Source organism: Ochotona princeps, chromosome 19 (genome assembly GCF_030435755.1).
Source record: "Ochotona princeps isolate mOchPri1 chromosome 19, mOchPri1.hap1, whole genome shotgun sequence".
Lineage (NCBI taxonomy): Eukaryota > Metazoa > Chordata > Mammalia > Lagomorpha > Ochotonidae > Ochotona > Ochotona princeps.
The window spans coordinates 43,645,591-43,661,079 of NC_080850.1; the positions used below are offsets into that span (position 1 = coordinate 43,645,591).

Sequence of the window (15,489 nt, forward strand, 5' to 3'; positions counted from 1 at the left end):
TCCACTATACCTGCAGAAACAGTTTCAGACTAACATGGCTGAGCAGCTCTGCCATGACCATTAAGGTAAGGACAGCCCAGCAGACACTCCATGCCCCATCACTTCTGCCACTGTGGAAGGTGAAGAACCATCTGCCCCGGAGAGTTTCCAGAAAACAACCCTAATGTTTGCATTACGGATCCTCAGAGTCAGTTTAAACGTGCAAAGCTGGCAGGGAAGTCAGGAGGGAGATGCGGCTATGTTGACGTACACAGGAGTATGCCTGGTTTTATGTCATCTCCAAGCAGAAATCAGGAAACAAGGCAAGAGAAGTATGATGCTATGCTTGAAATCTCATCTATTTCATGACTAGATTAGCCTGAAAAAGATCACCCAGGCTCTGTCTAAGCACCAACTAAAGCCGCCTATCAGGATAACAAATTACAGCCTAGGAAGAATGAATTTCAAAGAGCTAAAGCAAATAGGAGATCAATAGCTATGATTCATGTGGACTGTGTTGGACGCCAATCAATCTTTCTTTAGAGCAGGATACTTTCAACAAATTAAACAGGATGAATTCTTTCCTAAAGGCCAAGCCAGAAACTGTCTTCAAGCACACATTTTCTTTAATTCATGAAACGCATCTTCCTAAAAACATCTCTTACTCTGTAACTCCATGAACAACACTCTCATGGAATAAGTATGTATCACGTATTAGTTCCCTACTGCAAAATTTTGAATAATTAAGAAAAAAACAGTTAATCTGAAAGAAAAGTGATCACGGGCAACTCACTAGGGTCATTCTACGCTGCGAGTGAGGGCTGTATAATTAGCACTCGGCTGTTAGGAAGAGGCTATGCCTGGAGCCTGCTGTTGTCAGACGGGGCAACACCTCACTGCCGCCCACGCTGTCAGGGAGGTGCTTGTAGCTACTATCACTCTGCCAACTGCATGTCACAAACAAATTACGTTTTCAATATTTCCAAGTGAAAAATGCAATCTCAGATGACTAACTGGAGAAGCTGTGCTCACCTGTCTGATGCAATCCCAGCGTGTCTATGCTGGCCAGCCTCTGGGGACTAGGGGCACTTTAGCAGGTCCACCCACATGCTCCAATGGAGGGCTCACTGACTCCTTCAGCCAAAAACGAACCTCAAAGTATTCCTCTTTTTATATATAGTATGTTCTTTAGGCGGCAGGTAACACAGGCACACAGGGCATTTTTCTTGGTGCTAATAAGGTAGCTCATGTCTCACCAGTTATCAGCTCTCCAAGGACTCTGTAGCTTCTTGGGGCCAGCTGGTACAAGCTAAATCATTACAGCATCTCTAATTCAATTACACAGTGGGCCCTGTGGGTTGGTTGCCATGTGCCCATAAAATGCTCTCTCACCAAGCCTCTCTCTCCTTTTTTTTTTCCCCCAACCAAAGCAAAATTTTAAAAGGAGGGCATTGTGTTTAAATGTAGTTAAAGAGAAATTCAGTAAGGTTTGGTCACAGACATGAACGGTATTAACATCAGTGAGGCAGCTGTCCGCATTTTCAGGCATGCACCTGCACTCCCACCCCAAAGTCACACATGTCAGAATCTTAGATCAGCCAGTTCCAACCTTCCCTTTATGAGTCCCAAATCCCATCACATGCAGCAAGTTGTAATTTCATGAGGTTCAAGTTCATGCAGCACAAGCTGCCTGGCTACCACAGCAACTGAGTCGTAGGGAGAGACCAGCCTTGGTCAGCCTTGCCTACCATGTACACCTGCACAGCATGTGGTGGCTTTGCCTTTCTATCAGTCCTGTAGCTCATCCTAAGTGTTGATTCTTTGGGAATAATGACATTGAAAAATGGCCACATGCTGCTCCAGGGAATGAAAATAAAAAGTATATCAAACTAAGAAAAGGATTATGTGTCAGCCAGAAAATAAAAAGTTGGGACTGAAGGGGTTGGTGCTGTGGCACAGTGCATTAAGTCAGAGTCTATATACTGATGCTTGTTCAAGTCCCGGTTGTCTTACTTCCGGTCCTGCTCCCTGATAACGTGTCTAAGAAAAGCAGCAGAAGGTCCAAGTGCTTGGCCCCTGCCACCCACCTAGGATTCAGGTGAAGCTGCTGGCTGCAGTTTTCAGGATGGCATAGTCTTGGCCTTTGCAACTATTCGTGAAGTGAACCAGTGGATGGATGATCTCTCTTTCTCCATAATTTAGGAGTAATTTCAGGATGCATGGATTGCTAGACTCAGCAGTGACTCTGATCTACACAATGAACAAGTCCATTGTTCTTCAGAAGGACACAGGGGGACGCAGCCTGGAGGTTTGCTGCAGGGGAGGACAAGTTCACAGGTCAAGCTGGAAATGTGAAGAACAGTGCAGGAAACACAATTCAAAAAACCAACACACAAAAATGCTTTCCTGTTGGCAAATTTGGGACTGGGGAAGCGGCCCAGGAAGTCTCCCTTAGAAGACCGCACGGTTCACCGGCTGGGAGCTGGAAGCAGGCAGGACCACAGCTCACAGGACAGATGGCCTTTTACAAGGCACTGTCATGTGGCCAGCCTGTTTCATGCTCAGGACAGTGGCCAGCTCCCAAGGCAGTCATTAGAGTCACTAGTCAACAGCAAAACCAAACCCAAGGCCTCACCTTGCCTCCTGCCCTCCAGTCCAGGCTTTGGCAGCTAGTTCCTGTGACCGTGGAGAGGACGGGGGACACTGGCCTTGCAGGTCACTGAGAAGCACTGTTTCCCACCACTCTCTTGCCCTCAGCTACTTTCCAGAATTCTCCCAGAGGTGACACAGCACAAGCAAACTGTTGGCCCCAATTTCTCTTTGACTCCTCCTCCGTGGTTCAAGATCAGCCCCTGATAAAGAGGCTGCTTCTATTTCTTCCAGGTCCCTGTGTCCTGGAAGCTTAGTTGACCTTTTATCCCTTCACTGTGGGGCTGCGTGGCCTGTAATACCTTCCTCTAGCTGTGTGAATGCCATTGCTGCCTAAACCTACGTACATTCTCCCTTCTTTCTCAGCTCTTTTCGTGAGTCCCTGTCCTGCTGTGTGCACTGGGGCTTTCTCTGTGTGTTGGCTTCCGCCAGCACTTGAGGGAAAAGATGGTATCTGTGACTTGAGTGAGTGCACTGTACACAGGGTCCAACGAAGGGTTTGAAAGAAATACCAAGAAATACACACATTTTGCTAATTCCCAGGCATTTTATTATATACACATGTTCAAAGCGGCTCTTGCATGTTGAGGGAATTTCTCCCAAGCCTTCATACTGGAGACAGATGAGCAGCTTTCTAAATGCAAATGTGACTAAGGTGAGCCTCTGTGAGAAATCCTGCACTGTATTGGGGGACAAAGTCCAGGCTTTCAAAGCCTTCCATGAGCTTAGCCTCATCCCGCCCCATTGCTTGCTGGATCATGGAATATCACAGTTCTTATCCTACTTGCAGTACTATCTGTCTACACCCTTCTGCGTGTGTTTCCCTCCACCAGAATGTTCACTCTGCCTGTCTTAGGCCAACTCATCTGAACTGTCCGATTTTTGTTTGGGAATTTCCACTGGACCATCTTCTAATCTCCCAATGAAGAAGTGTCAGCTTTTCAAGTATGGTCTGTGGACCAGCAGATGAGTACCACTCCAGCCCCCTGCAGACACTCAGTAGGAGTTCACACATGGGCTCCATGCCTCTCCCAAGGAATTGGGAGCCCTGCGGGCGGGCTCAGCCATCTGTCACAAGCCACACCAGGGGTTCTGGGGTACCATGAGGTCTAAGGCCCACCAGTCCATACTGTTTCCTGAGCCTAGGCTCGTGCTCATCATAAACGCAGCACCCAAGCACTGAAACAGCCTGTGAGGGTAAGGATAACATTTTTCCCCCACAAAATTTGAGGCATTTATGAAGTGGAATCAAATGAATTTGATTAGGAATCCCACAATTTTACTGCCAGTAATAATGATGGCAGTTAATATTTAGTACTAATTTTTTTTTAGGAAAAGACCCACAAGTGTAGCAATCATAACATACTTAAAAGAAAAAAAAGATACCTTTACTGTATTATTAGACTATATTACTAGTAAGAGTACTAGCTGATGCGTCAGCCTTTTGTATAAAGGAAAAAGGATTTGCAACCAGGAGAGCTGGATTCCAGTCACGGCTCTGGTATTCCACTCTGTGGTTCTGCATAAAGGAATCGTCCCCCTAGTGGGGGCTCAACGTGCTCATGGTAATAGCCAGCTTATCTTAGGAGATAATGTAGGTGAGCTCATTTGAATGTGTCAAATGCTATGATCCGTTTTTGCCTCCTTTCTCTTAACCTGATTTTCAGGCTGGCCTCAGAATCCATGTGTGTAGCAGCCACCTTGAAAACAACTTCAGCTGGGCATCTGGGTCACTGCTGGCCTTCCAAGCTCAACGCCTCTACCTGCAGCTCTTACTGTCGAAATCAAATAGGTATAAGCAGGGGTTTGATGAAAGTCACTCCCTGGCTGAGCGCTGCGAAATGGGGAAACTCACGCTGTGAGAGGGGCGTTCACCAGGAGCACTGATTTTTCTATGGGTCAACCGCCACCCAAGGAAACTGAACCCATATCACATTGTGTTGTTCCTCCAGCTTGTAAGCGGCAGTGAAGTAGAAGGACATTTGTTTCACTTGACCTCATGAGCCCCCCACAACAGAACAGGCTACACAACTGCCAACAGGTAGCAGCTTTCCTTGAAGCTGCAGACTGGAACAGAAAGGTGACAAAGATTCCCACCTGGAGGAAAACAGTATTACTGATGTCTGCGTGTGTGCATGCATGTATCATTACATACACACATATGTTGATACATGCAAGAGTACATTTCTAAAACACAGAGACACAAATGTTCAATTTCCTCCACACAATGCATGGCATAAGAAGGGCGCTTTACAAAGGTCATAAAAAAGATGCTTATTTTTGGTGCCAAAAAGTTAAAATCCACACATTGTTCATTACATGCATTTCTTATGAACTTTTGAAGACCCCCTCATATGTATGGATCTTAAAATGATTCTGCACCAAAAATAACCACCTTTTAATTTCATGTTCCACCAAGTTTTTAAAGTATTCTTGAATGGTAAAATCAAGGTCTTCTTTAGTTCTCTTTAGCTGATTTCCATCTTTCTATCATACATACAACCCCATGACTTAGAAAAAGCAACCATGGGGTAGTGGGTGTTGCAGTGCAAAGGGTAAAACCACCACCTTTAAGGCAACCCATATGGGTGTTGGGTCAAGTCCTGGTTGCCTGGGAAATCACTGAAGAATGGCCAAGTGCTCCTGCACCCACACGGGGCACCCACACGGGGCACCCACACGGGAGACTCAGAGGAAGCTCCGTTCTTTCCTGTTTCTCTGTAACCCTGCCTTTCAAATAAATAACAAACAAATCTGAAGAAAAGAAAAAGTATTTGCTACTTCATGTCAGCACCAGCTGAAGACAGTGGGGGAACTGACTGATGTAGGGACATTGATTAAGTGTCCAGGTCATGAGGCCACACCTGCGGACTTGTGCCCTGCTGATCATCCATCTGTGACCTCGTGACAGTCAGTGTTCCCAGCACCTCAGCTCTAACATCCACCAAATGGGTTAACAATAGAGGCTTCCAGGCAGGGCTCAGTGACTAATAGTGGTGGAGGGCACACAGCCTGTCCTCAGCTCCAAGAGCCAGCCCCAGATCTGCTCAAAGCTGCATTGGTCACGGTTGCCTCTATTTAATAAAGCAAACACACTATGGCTCCCAAGACCTCCAGGGAGCTCTGTTGTAACACAGATGGGTCTGCCTCCCAACAGATCAGGAGAAACCTGCGGATCTCTCTGCAGGGACGGCAGAAGCTCACTCTGAAGCTGCTGCGTGCAAACAGCATCATATTCACCATGCAGGTCTGCAGTGACTGCACGGCCTGCTGAGCTCTCCCGTGGCAGGGGTACAAGAATGCACAGTTTAAGCCCCGCACTTTGCAAAGGATGCACGTTTGTTCCAAGTCTGGGAAACTTCACACTACTTTGGTTGCTTTCTGTGTTTTGTCTCTTTAAGTACAAGCAAAACAAATTCCAGTTCTTTCTTTGCAGCAGAGCATGTGTTGAGATGGGAACAAGCAGTGGGCTATGAACAGAAGGGGAACATCACGAAAGCATAAAGGGCACCGTGGTTGTGGAGCAGGAAGAGGGCTTCAGCTGCGGGTACCCTGCCCGCCCTCCAGCTGCTCTTCCGAAGATGGTGTGCCCTCTCCCCTGCTGCCTGTTGACCAGGGACAAGGCTTAAGTGCTGTCAGCAAAGGAGCTTTATGGAATCTTCATTCCTGGGAAGCTACAATTCCTCATATGCCAATGAATCAACACAAGGAAAACCCCTTAGCTTTCCAGCTTTAACAACTGGTGTAATCTCCAATTAACCCTTTAAAGAAAGTATAGCATTCACTGTTCCCAGTGAGTATCGTATTATCTAAGAGGCTGTCTATCTCTGATTCTTTTTTCAGGAAAACATGAAATGAGATCACGCAGTTCTGGCATGTTTACGGTATTCAACCTGCAGCAAACAGAACTCTGATAAAACAGCCTATGCTTTAGAAGCCAAGGTGGACAGTTTTGGTCTCAAGTCGATGAATCAGGGAGGGCTTCTCATTCCCAGAACTGCTGACATTGGGGGTTGGGGAGTTCTTTCCACAGGGGACTGTTCTGTGCACTGAGAGTCACAAGCATCCTTCATCTCCACCCACTAGATGCCAGTAGCACCTGCCCAACTATGACAATGAAAAATGTCACCTGGCATTGGCCAGAGTTCCTGGGGAAGACAGAGATGGAATGCCATCCCTGACTAAGCACCAGTGCGACAAACCAATTCCACTCTGGAGAGGCAGCAGTGTGTTGGGGCTAAAGGCAGTTTTTTTTTTTTTTAAGTTTATTTTTATTCATCTGAAAGACAGAGTGAGAGGGATCTACAAAGATCCACCAACGGATTTGTTCCTCAGATGCCTGCAAGAGTTAGCATTCGGCTACACTAAAGCCAGGAGCCAGGAACTCCCTCTGGGTCTCCCATGTGGGTGATAGGGGCTCAAATACTTGGGTCTGCCAAGCTATGCATTAGCAGGAAACTGGATCAGAATTGGGAGCAGCACTTCAACCTCGAGCACTGTGATACGGAGGGCAGGGGTCTCATGCAGTGGCTTACCCTCTGTTCCGTAACACCCACAGCACTCCTAAAGGGGCTATTCTGGGGACAGAGTGCTCCTAATCAGCTGGGTGACCCTGCAGAAGTTATGTGTATTTTCATGTCTCAGTCTCCTCCTCTGTACAATGAAGTTGATAATGTTCCCTTCTTTTTGGGCCTGTTGTGAGATCTGAACAAGGTAACGCCTGTCCCACGGTGAAAGCTCAACAACTGTTACTCCTATCCGTGCCATCAGTTCCTACAATTTCAAAGCCTGATCTGAACTTCAATGCAGGTTGAAGATGCCAATAGCAGAGGCTAATTTAAGAGGGGGGAAGGTTTGGGTATAGTTACACAGTTACAGATGGATATCTTTATTTATATTTCAAAGTGGTCAAGTTATAGAACTTCAACTATTGCATAATCCTGTAGACTGCTTTGCTAAACAGCTTCAGTTATTACTGCACATATTTTATTATCTTTCAAGTGGAGATTCCTAATTTATCAAAATTATGGGCCGCTGCCAGATGATTCTTCTGTAAATACAACCGCTCCATTGTATTTGAGAAAAAGAAAGCTTGACATCATGCCTGGTCTTTTCCCTTGAGTTCTTTCTTCACCATTGGTCATATAAATATTATTGTATTATTCGTTGAAGTAATAACAGAAGCTACCATTTCTAAGAGCAACTCTCTGTGTGCCAAGCTAAGTGTTTCATGTATGTTATTTCACTCAAGTCTCAAAAAAAACACAACTTTTAAAATGATATGGGTATCTCAGAGAGGTGAAGTTCACATTTCCCAAAACACTTGCCACATAAAGACCAGACAGCAAAGCAGGGGCTCAGGCTGGCTGCCTCCCAAGCTCTTGAAACATAAGTTTATTATAAAAGCTCAACACCCAATCCTAACACAGATTGTCCTTTCCTTACCACCTTCCTTCCTACCTGCGTCCCCCATCCTATCAGCCACCTGCCTTGCTCTTCCCTTATCAGATGAAAAACACCTTCTGGAGTCTGAACATGGAAACCAGATTTTGGGTACTTTCAAGCCAAGCTCAAGGCGAGAAAGAAGAGAGACAGGGAGATGCTGTTGGAAGGACCTATTGTTCTTCACATTGATCCTGATAGGAACTAACAAACTGCTTTGAAACCGAAAAAGGGTAAAGTGGCACCCAAAACATCTCATTCCAAGTTTCACAAAACAGAGTCCCATTAATTCAGCTCTTGGATGGATCTGCATAACCTTTTCATCTGAGGAAAGGAGCAGAGGAATGACCCACAGAGGCCTTTGGTGACCCAAACCTATGGCAGCTGGATGGGAGGAGGAGCAGCCGGGACATGAACCGGTGATCATATGAGATCCCATCACATGCCAGGCAAGGATTTAGTCACCAGGCTACTGTGCCAGAACCAAGACAGCACGCTATTCCCTGCTGGTTCATGCCACATATGTCTGCACTGACCAGGTGGGTACTCAATCCAGGCCTCCCCTGTGGCTACATGGGCAGCAGGGACCCAACTACCCGAGCCATGACAATTACCTCCTAGTGTCTGCATTAGCCTGAAGCTAAAGTCGGGAGCCAGAGCAGGGTATCCAACCTAGGCATTTTGATCTCAACCAGTATCCTATCCCCTAATATCAAATGCCCGTCCTGCTGTCAGTTTCTAAACGTGCTTCAAGTGTCAAATACATACTGACTGCTACAGAGAAAACAGTTCATGAGCAGTTTGAAAACACTGCATACACATAGCAATACTTACAGATATGTCATCACTGAAGTCAATTTCATCCAAATCAAGGTATTCAGGGGCTTCCATTATTCTTTCTTGCACATTTTGAGTATGCCCAGATACTTAAAAATTCCTGGGCAAAACAAAGGCAGAAAAAAAAAAGTCAGCCATCTGACAACCCACAGTAACACCTACATTTAAACAGAAAGGGAAGGATGACAGATGCTGGTCCTGCTCGCAGCCCACTTTCCCTCTTCAATGCTCCAGCCCGGCTTTCCAGGGCAGTGAGCATGGCATCTATGCGGCCCTGGCTGGCTTCTCAGTGAGCACCCCCACAGCCTTTACTTGATTTGTGGCCCTCTGTGCTTGCCAGAGCTGTAACTTGGTCAGAAGTCCACCCTCCTCCTACCCCCTTGGTGGCTACTAGGACTCACTCAGTCCAATCCCAGCTGCCACCACACCCGGGGCAAGATCAGGGACTTTGGAGATGGGGAGCCAGCCTGACCATCTCAGGAAAACCACATTCAGATATTTCCTGTGAGCACATTCTTGGATGCGGGCATATAGCAATGAATACTGGAACCCCACGGTACTAACATGAGCACAAAACAGCAACAAATCCAGAGTAATGCATATTTTAGAATATTATACAGCTTCCAGATCACCTTCCAAGCAAAAGAAAGGAAAATAATCTAGGTCCAATTTAAACCATGGAGTTACTGTGGTGTCCTCCTCTTCAGACAGCTTTGCCTGACTGCCAGAGTGACCTGCTGCAGCCCTCAGAGCATCCTCTCTCAGCACTTGTCCCAGGACTGCCTGCAGCACTCCTGCGCATTTGTCAGGTTTAGGATCCACCACTACCCATGGTGTCTTCCTGTTTCTGATCAACATCACCTCTGGCAGTGCCAGCCACACCCACAGAAGCCAAGTACAGAAATCCAGCTCCTATTTGCACCCTGAGAACTCTCAGACTGTCAACAGAAGATTTCATCTCCTACCACTTGCCTTTCCTGTGAGAGTTGTCCTGAGCAGTCAGAACTGAGATCTCAAGTAATTCACCTCAACCCGAGTGCTGGGGAACCGCATGAAACTTGTTATTACAAAGGGAAAGTTCAACCACACTGGTAAAACTGACTCTCCAATAAAGGGCAGGAATGTGGATTCACCTATATTTTATAAGGAAATTCTTATTCTGAAGGTATCACTTTAGTGGAATTAAACAACAACAAAAACGTTTTTTAAAATCATCTCATACCTGAAACTCATCTTAGTTTTCCACATTCTCTCTCCCTCCCTTCCCAAAAGCAAAAGCAGTTACACCCTATTTTAATCACAGCAGATACAGAATCTACCCAGGAAAGGATTAGGATGCTACTTCCAAGATCAAGTGAGATTATCTAGTCAGAGCGAACAGCAGAAGTTCTTCTAAGGGACAGGCATTTGGCACAGTGGTTAAGAAGCCACTTGAGGGCCCAATGCAATAACCTAGTTGTGAGGAGCGATTCCAACATCCCATCTTAGACCCTGTGTCACTTTTTTTTTATTGATTACATTACATTATGTGACACAGTTTTATAGGCACTGGGAATCCCCCCACCCCTCCCCAAACCCCCCTCAATGGTGGATTCCTCCACCTTGTTGCATTACCACAGTTAAAATTCAGTTGAGATTCTTTCATTGCAAGCATAAAGTCCAGCATCTTATTGTCCAGATAAGTTCAACGGTTTCTTCGGGAGACCATCTCTGGTCTGAAGGTAGAGCCAGCAGAGTATCATCCCGATCAATTAAAAGCCCCGACATTACATCAGTAACAATTTATAACGTTACGGAATTAGCTGACATGGTATTGAGTAACCAATACGTTAAAAGAGAAAAAAAAAAAAGAATGCAAGTTCTGAACCACATCCTGTGACTTCTACATTGACATTTCAATTATTAGTTTATATACAACCAGGTTCTACACACCTTAACCTGCGCCACTTCTTGCTTCCGCTTCTCCACAGCTCACAAAATTCTCCCCATTCAGGTTATGCATCAATCAGATGTAACCTGGTGCCTTACCTGAGAATCCCATTCCCTAATCTCTAGCCCCTCCGCCTACTCTTCACCCATCTACCTGTGGTTCAAATAATTTCAGTCCCCAGTCCCTGGGGCCAGCACACAGCCCACACAGCCCCTCCCTTCTCTTCTCTTCCCTTTGGCTCTCCCCATCCCCTCCATCCTGCCCCTTTCCCTTGCCCTGGCAACCCCCATCTTGCCACCATGGCAGGAAACGTGTCCCTTCCTGTTTCCCTCTACCTCCCTCGCTCCCATTTCTACCCCACTGGAATAAAAGTATAACTAATATCTCATCATGTCTGGTGTTTTGGCTCATGGTAAACTAATTGTGAAAAGAGGACTTAGCTGTGAGAATTAGCTGCATTTGACAATGTAAGAACTTTAGGAACTTTAAGTGCATATAAAATTTAACACTAGTGTCTAAATCCTCGACTTGAATCCATCAGGATCCCATATGGGCACCAGTTTGTATCCTGGCTGCTCCACTTCCCATCCAGCTCCCTGCTTGTGGCCTAGGAAAGCAGTAAAGGATGGCCCAAGACCTTGGGACCCTGTATCCTCATGGGAGACCTGAAAGAAACTCCTGGCTCCTGGCTTTGGATCCACTCATCTCTGCCCATTGCAGCCACTCGGGGAATAAACCAGCAGACAGAAGATCTTTCTCTGTTTTTCCTTCTCTCTGTACAGCTGACTTTCCAATAAAAATAAAATAAATCTTAAAGGAAAAAAAGAAAGAGGCCATTTGGAACACCTGTATCCTAGTTGAAATCTCAGTTCTGCTTGCAATTTCAGCTTCCTGCAGAGGCTCACCCTGGGAGGCAGCCAGTGCTGGTTCAAATACATTGGTTCTTGCTAGCCACACAGGAATCTGGATTCAGTTTCTGGCTTGTGGCTTCAGTCAGGTTCAGTCCTGGTTACTGGAGGCACTGAGACACCGAACCAGAGGATGGCAACTCTGTCAATGACTAACTCTGCCTCTGTGTCTCTGCCTTTCAAATAAGAAGAAATGAAATCAGTGTAAGAGCTCTTTTAGAGGCTGGTGAGCTGATGTAGTAAGTGAAGTCTCCACCTGTGGTCCTGGTATCCCTTAATGGTCCTAACTGCTCCACTTCCTATCCTGCTGCCTGCTAATGCACCTGGGATGGCATCAAAAAGATGGCCCAAGTCCTTGGGCTCCTGCACCCACGTGGGAAACTCTGAGGAAGCTCCAGGCTCTTGGCTTTGGATCAGCCCAGCTCTGGACATGATGGCCATATGGGAACGAACCAGTAGATGGAAGGATGCTCTCTTTCTCTGTGTAATTTTTTTTTCAAACAAAAGTTTAAAATAAAAAGAAAATCTATGTGTGTTTCTGAAAAATATTTAAAACAAGAGATTATATTATTTACATAAATCTAAACCTGAGTTCTGAAATTATTGGATGCAAGTATTCATCTCTTTCTTGTGAATCCTCATGGGGCATATCAGAGGAAAACACAGGTATTGCTAGTTGAGAGTTATTTTCAAGAACGTCCTTGTCCTTTCTGGTGGATTCTGAGAGCACCTAGCCCTTCTGGCTTCCAGCTAGGCAGCAAGCACACTATTGCAACTCCTTCCTGATCTGTTTTTGATGATACACTGCTCACCTCAGAACCCGTCCCATGGCCTTGGAGCTAAACACAATGGATGTTGGGTGCCAGGCTGTGGCACAGCACAGGGAACACGGAAATGTGAGAAAACCAAGCAGCAAGCAGACAGCAGACAGCCCAGGGGTTCTCTAAATACGTGAAAAATACCAAAATAAAGCACGAGGTTACTTCAACAAGCTTGTAGGAAAGACAGAAGACACATTTTCTGTGATCCTTCCCCAGATCCCTGGTATCAACACAGATGAATTCAGCTTAACTAAGCCAACAAATACAAGATCATGGAAACTGTTGCAGGTACCCTGACAACAGAAAATTAAGCAGTGCCCACTGGAGCGTCGCCTCTTCAGTGGAACACGGCCCACAATGACACACATGATGGTACGGCAGGCTGGCCTGGCATGTGAATGGGGCCAGGAGGGTGCAGTTCTTTGTAGGCTGGGGCACGCAGATCACAGCAGTCACAGAGGCCGTGACAAAGCTCACATGTGTGCCAGTGGGTTGCATGACCCTTCCCAGAGTAAGGCAAGTGCATGTTCGCTTCCCTTGTGAGGAGGCCTCCTTGGCTCTGCCTAGGCACCCTTCTGTCCGGCTTCAGTGCACTCCTTGGAAAGAGCCACGTGGAGAGAGTTGAGTCTTGCTGGTGCCTGGCAGAAGCCCCCAGGGCTCACCAACCCTGGCCTCCCCCAAGGCAAGCACGGAGCTGCCACTGATGCTGCCTCCTTGCCCTGGAACTCCTGGGCATGCACTCCTTTCAGGACTCAGCAGGACACAGGAAGAGATGAGGTTGGACTGAACCAGATGTGAGCAGGAGCCCAAGCTTTCCTCCTGCCTCTTCTGCATCTCCTGCTAAGTCACGGGTGGAATGAGGCTGTTCAGCAGCTCCAAGGGGCCTGCAGGACAGGCCTATGAGCCCAGTCTGGTTCTGGCAGCAGGCTCCAAACACCAAATCAGTTGCCATCCTGTAGACTTGGGATGAGGTCACATAAAATTCTACTTCATTTTAAAAAATACCTGCAGCTCTGACGACACAGACCTTCTCTCCTTTGGGCAATGACCAGCTGGAGATGGCAGCAGGATCTCTTACTTGGCTGCAAGACCCAGACCAGGTCGCTGCACTCATCTCAGGACAGTGAGCATTTACGAAGCTGAACCTCAAAAGGAGTTCTGTGCTTTGCAGGAAGCACCAATGCCACTACCCCATTTCTAGCGGAACCTCCTGTCAAAACATTGACTGCATCCATATACTCAGATTGATTCTACATCCAAAGATCATTTTCAATCCACAACAGCAACAAAATAAAGTTTCCTGCACATGCACTACCAACATGTCACAATTCGGTGCTCCCACAGTCTCTTTTTACCTCTTAGTAAGAGAAAGAGAAACCCTTCGCAAACACAGTAAAAGGTTATGAGGTGGGATTACGTTTCCCTCACTTTACAACTGGAGGAAGGAAGAGCCTTGGCTTTGCTGTGACTGGTGAGAATTTACATGGTGCCACTCCACAGCTACGACCAGAGGGGAGGAAGGAAGCTGTGCCAAGGGCAAGCCCAGGAACAGGCCCAAAGCCATCCATAGCCTGACCCCAGGCAGTGGCAGGGAGGCCAGAGGGCTAACCTACTAGAGCCCATGGGAGTGGGCAGTCTCTGGGGGAAGACAGCCTCCAGGCTCCCTAGCAGGTGCACCCAACCTCCTGTGGGAGTTTTTCTGCTGTGTACTGCAGCGGGCCCACAGCTGCCAGTCAGGGCTCAGCGAGTCCTGCAACTTTCCACCAGCAGTCATGACCCCAGAGGCTGTAGTCCCTGGTCTCTGGTCTCAGGTGTCTCCCATGGGCTTTGTTTTGTATCAGAGCCATGTGCCCTCAATCTGTTCACCCTGAAGACTAACTTCGCTGACTAGATCCTTCCTACTCTCATTTCAACTGACTTTCTCTTCACTAGTGTTGGCAATGTCTACTTAGTATTCATGTTGGCAGGGGTGTTGTGTGTAAATAAGTGGTTTTTTTTTGAGGGGTGAAGGGGGAGGGTTAAGATGCATGGCGTGCGAGGTGAGGGGAGCAGAGAGGTCAAGGGAATATTTCACTATGTTGTGGTTCTCCCAGTATGGATAGGTAAACTGACAGGCGGGTAAGAAAAAAAGCTATCAGGACACTGGGTACAGAAGGCCAGGGGATCGTTGTGCTGGGCAGGTGCCAGGGTTGAGTCCTTGGTCCCCTTCTCTGGATGTGCCCTAGACATGGGAGAAGCCAGACTCAAATATGAGGCCACTTCCTCACAGTTTCCACACAAAGAACATCAACACACACAAGAGGTCTGCAGGACTTTTGCAGCTGGCAGGCTCATAAACTGCCAAGGGCAGGGGTCTCTCGAATGCCCACTGAAATGCAGGTGTCAGGCTCAAACCCCTAAGGGGTCACCCAGTTACCTTCTCCTAAGGGACCTCATTCTTGGCCCAACAGCTTCCCTCAAGGGAAGGGTCCACTGGAAAGAAATCAAAGGGCAGACTCAAGTTGGGTCACAACAACTACACAAGGAAGTTACAAAGCGGTCACCTCCCTACCTTCAGGTGATAATATTTTGCTTTTTTGTTTTGTTTTTGTTTTGCTTTGTTTATGTGATGACTTGAAAACTGATGTTCGAAAATCATTGCGAATGAAGATTTCCAAAAACTTGCTGGCAGAAGTGTGCAATGGCCCACATTAGTTGGAGCAACCACGCTCATTTTAATGCACGCTTTCTGGTGTGCTTGGCTCATAAAGGGCTCACTGGTTTGCGACTCCAGCCACATATCACATAAATCGCTCCACTGAAATTCTTGTTAAAATGTATTGCCTCACTCTGTTTTACAGGGAGTCAGCAAGGGCTCATTCTGAGGGCTCACATTACACAGACTTCTCCACTGCCAAAGTCACCATCGCTACGGTTACTAGTC

General features: G+C 46.8%; 1 protein-coding gene across 5 annotated transcripts in view; it reads right to left on the reverse strand.

The window, feature by feature from the left end:
* The window catches only part of SNCAIP (synuclein alpha interacting protein), a 139,631-nt gene that overhangs the window by 53,949 nt on the left and 70,193 nt on the right, over window positions 1-15,489 (reverse strand). For all 5 annotated transcript variants that reach the window (XM_058677610.1, XM_058677611.1, XM_058677613.1 and 2 more), the window contains exon 2: window positions 8,905-9,007. In XM_058677610.1, coding sequence (XP_058533593.1) covers window positions 8,905-8,961 — 57 coding nt within the window. In that variant the 5' untranslated portion in view covers window positions 8,962-9,007. The remainder of the gene's footprint in view (window positions 1-8,904; window positions 9,008-15,489) is intronic.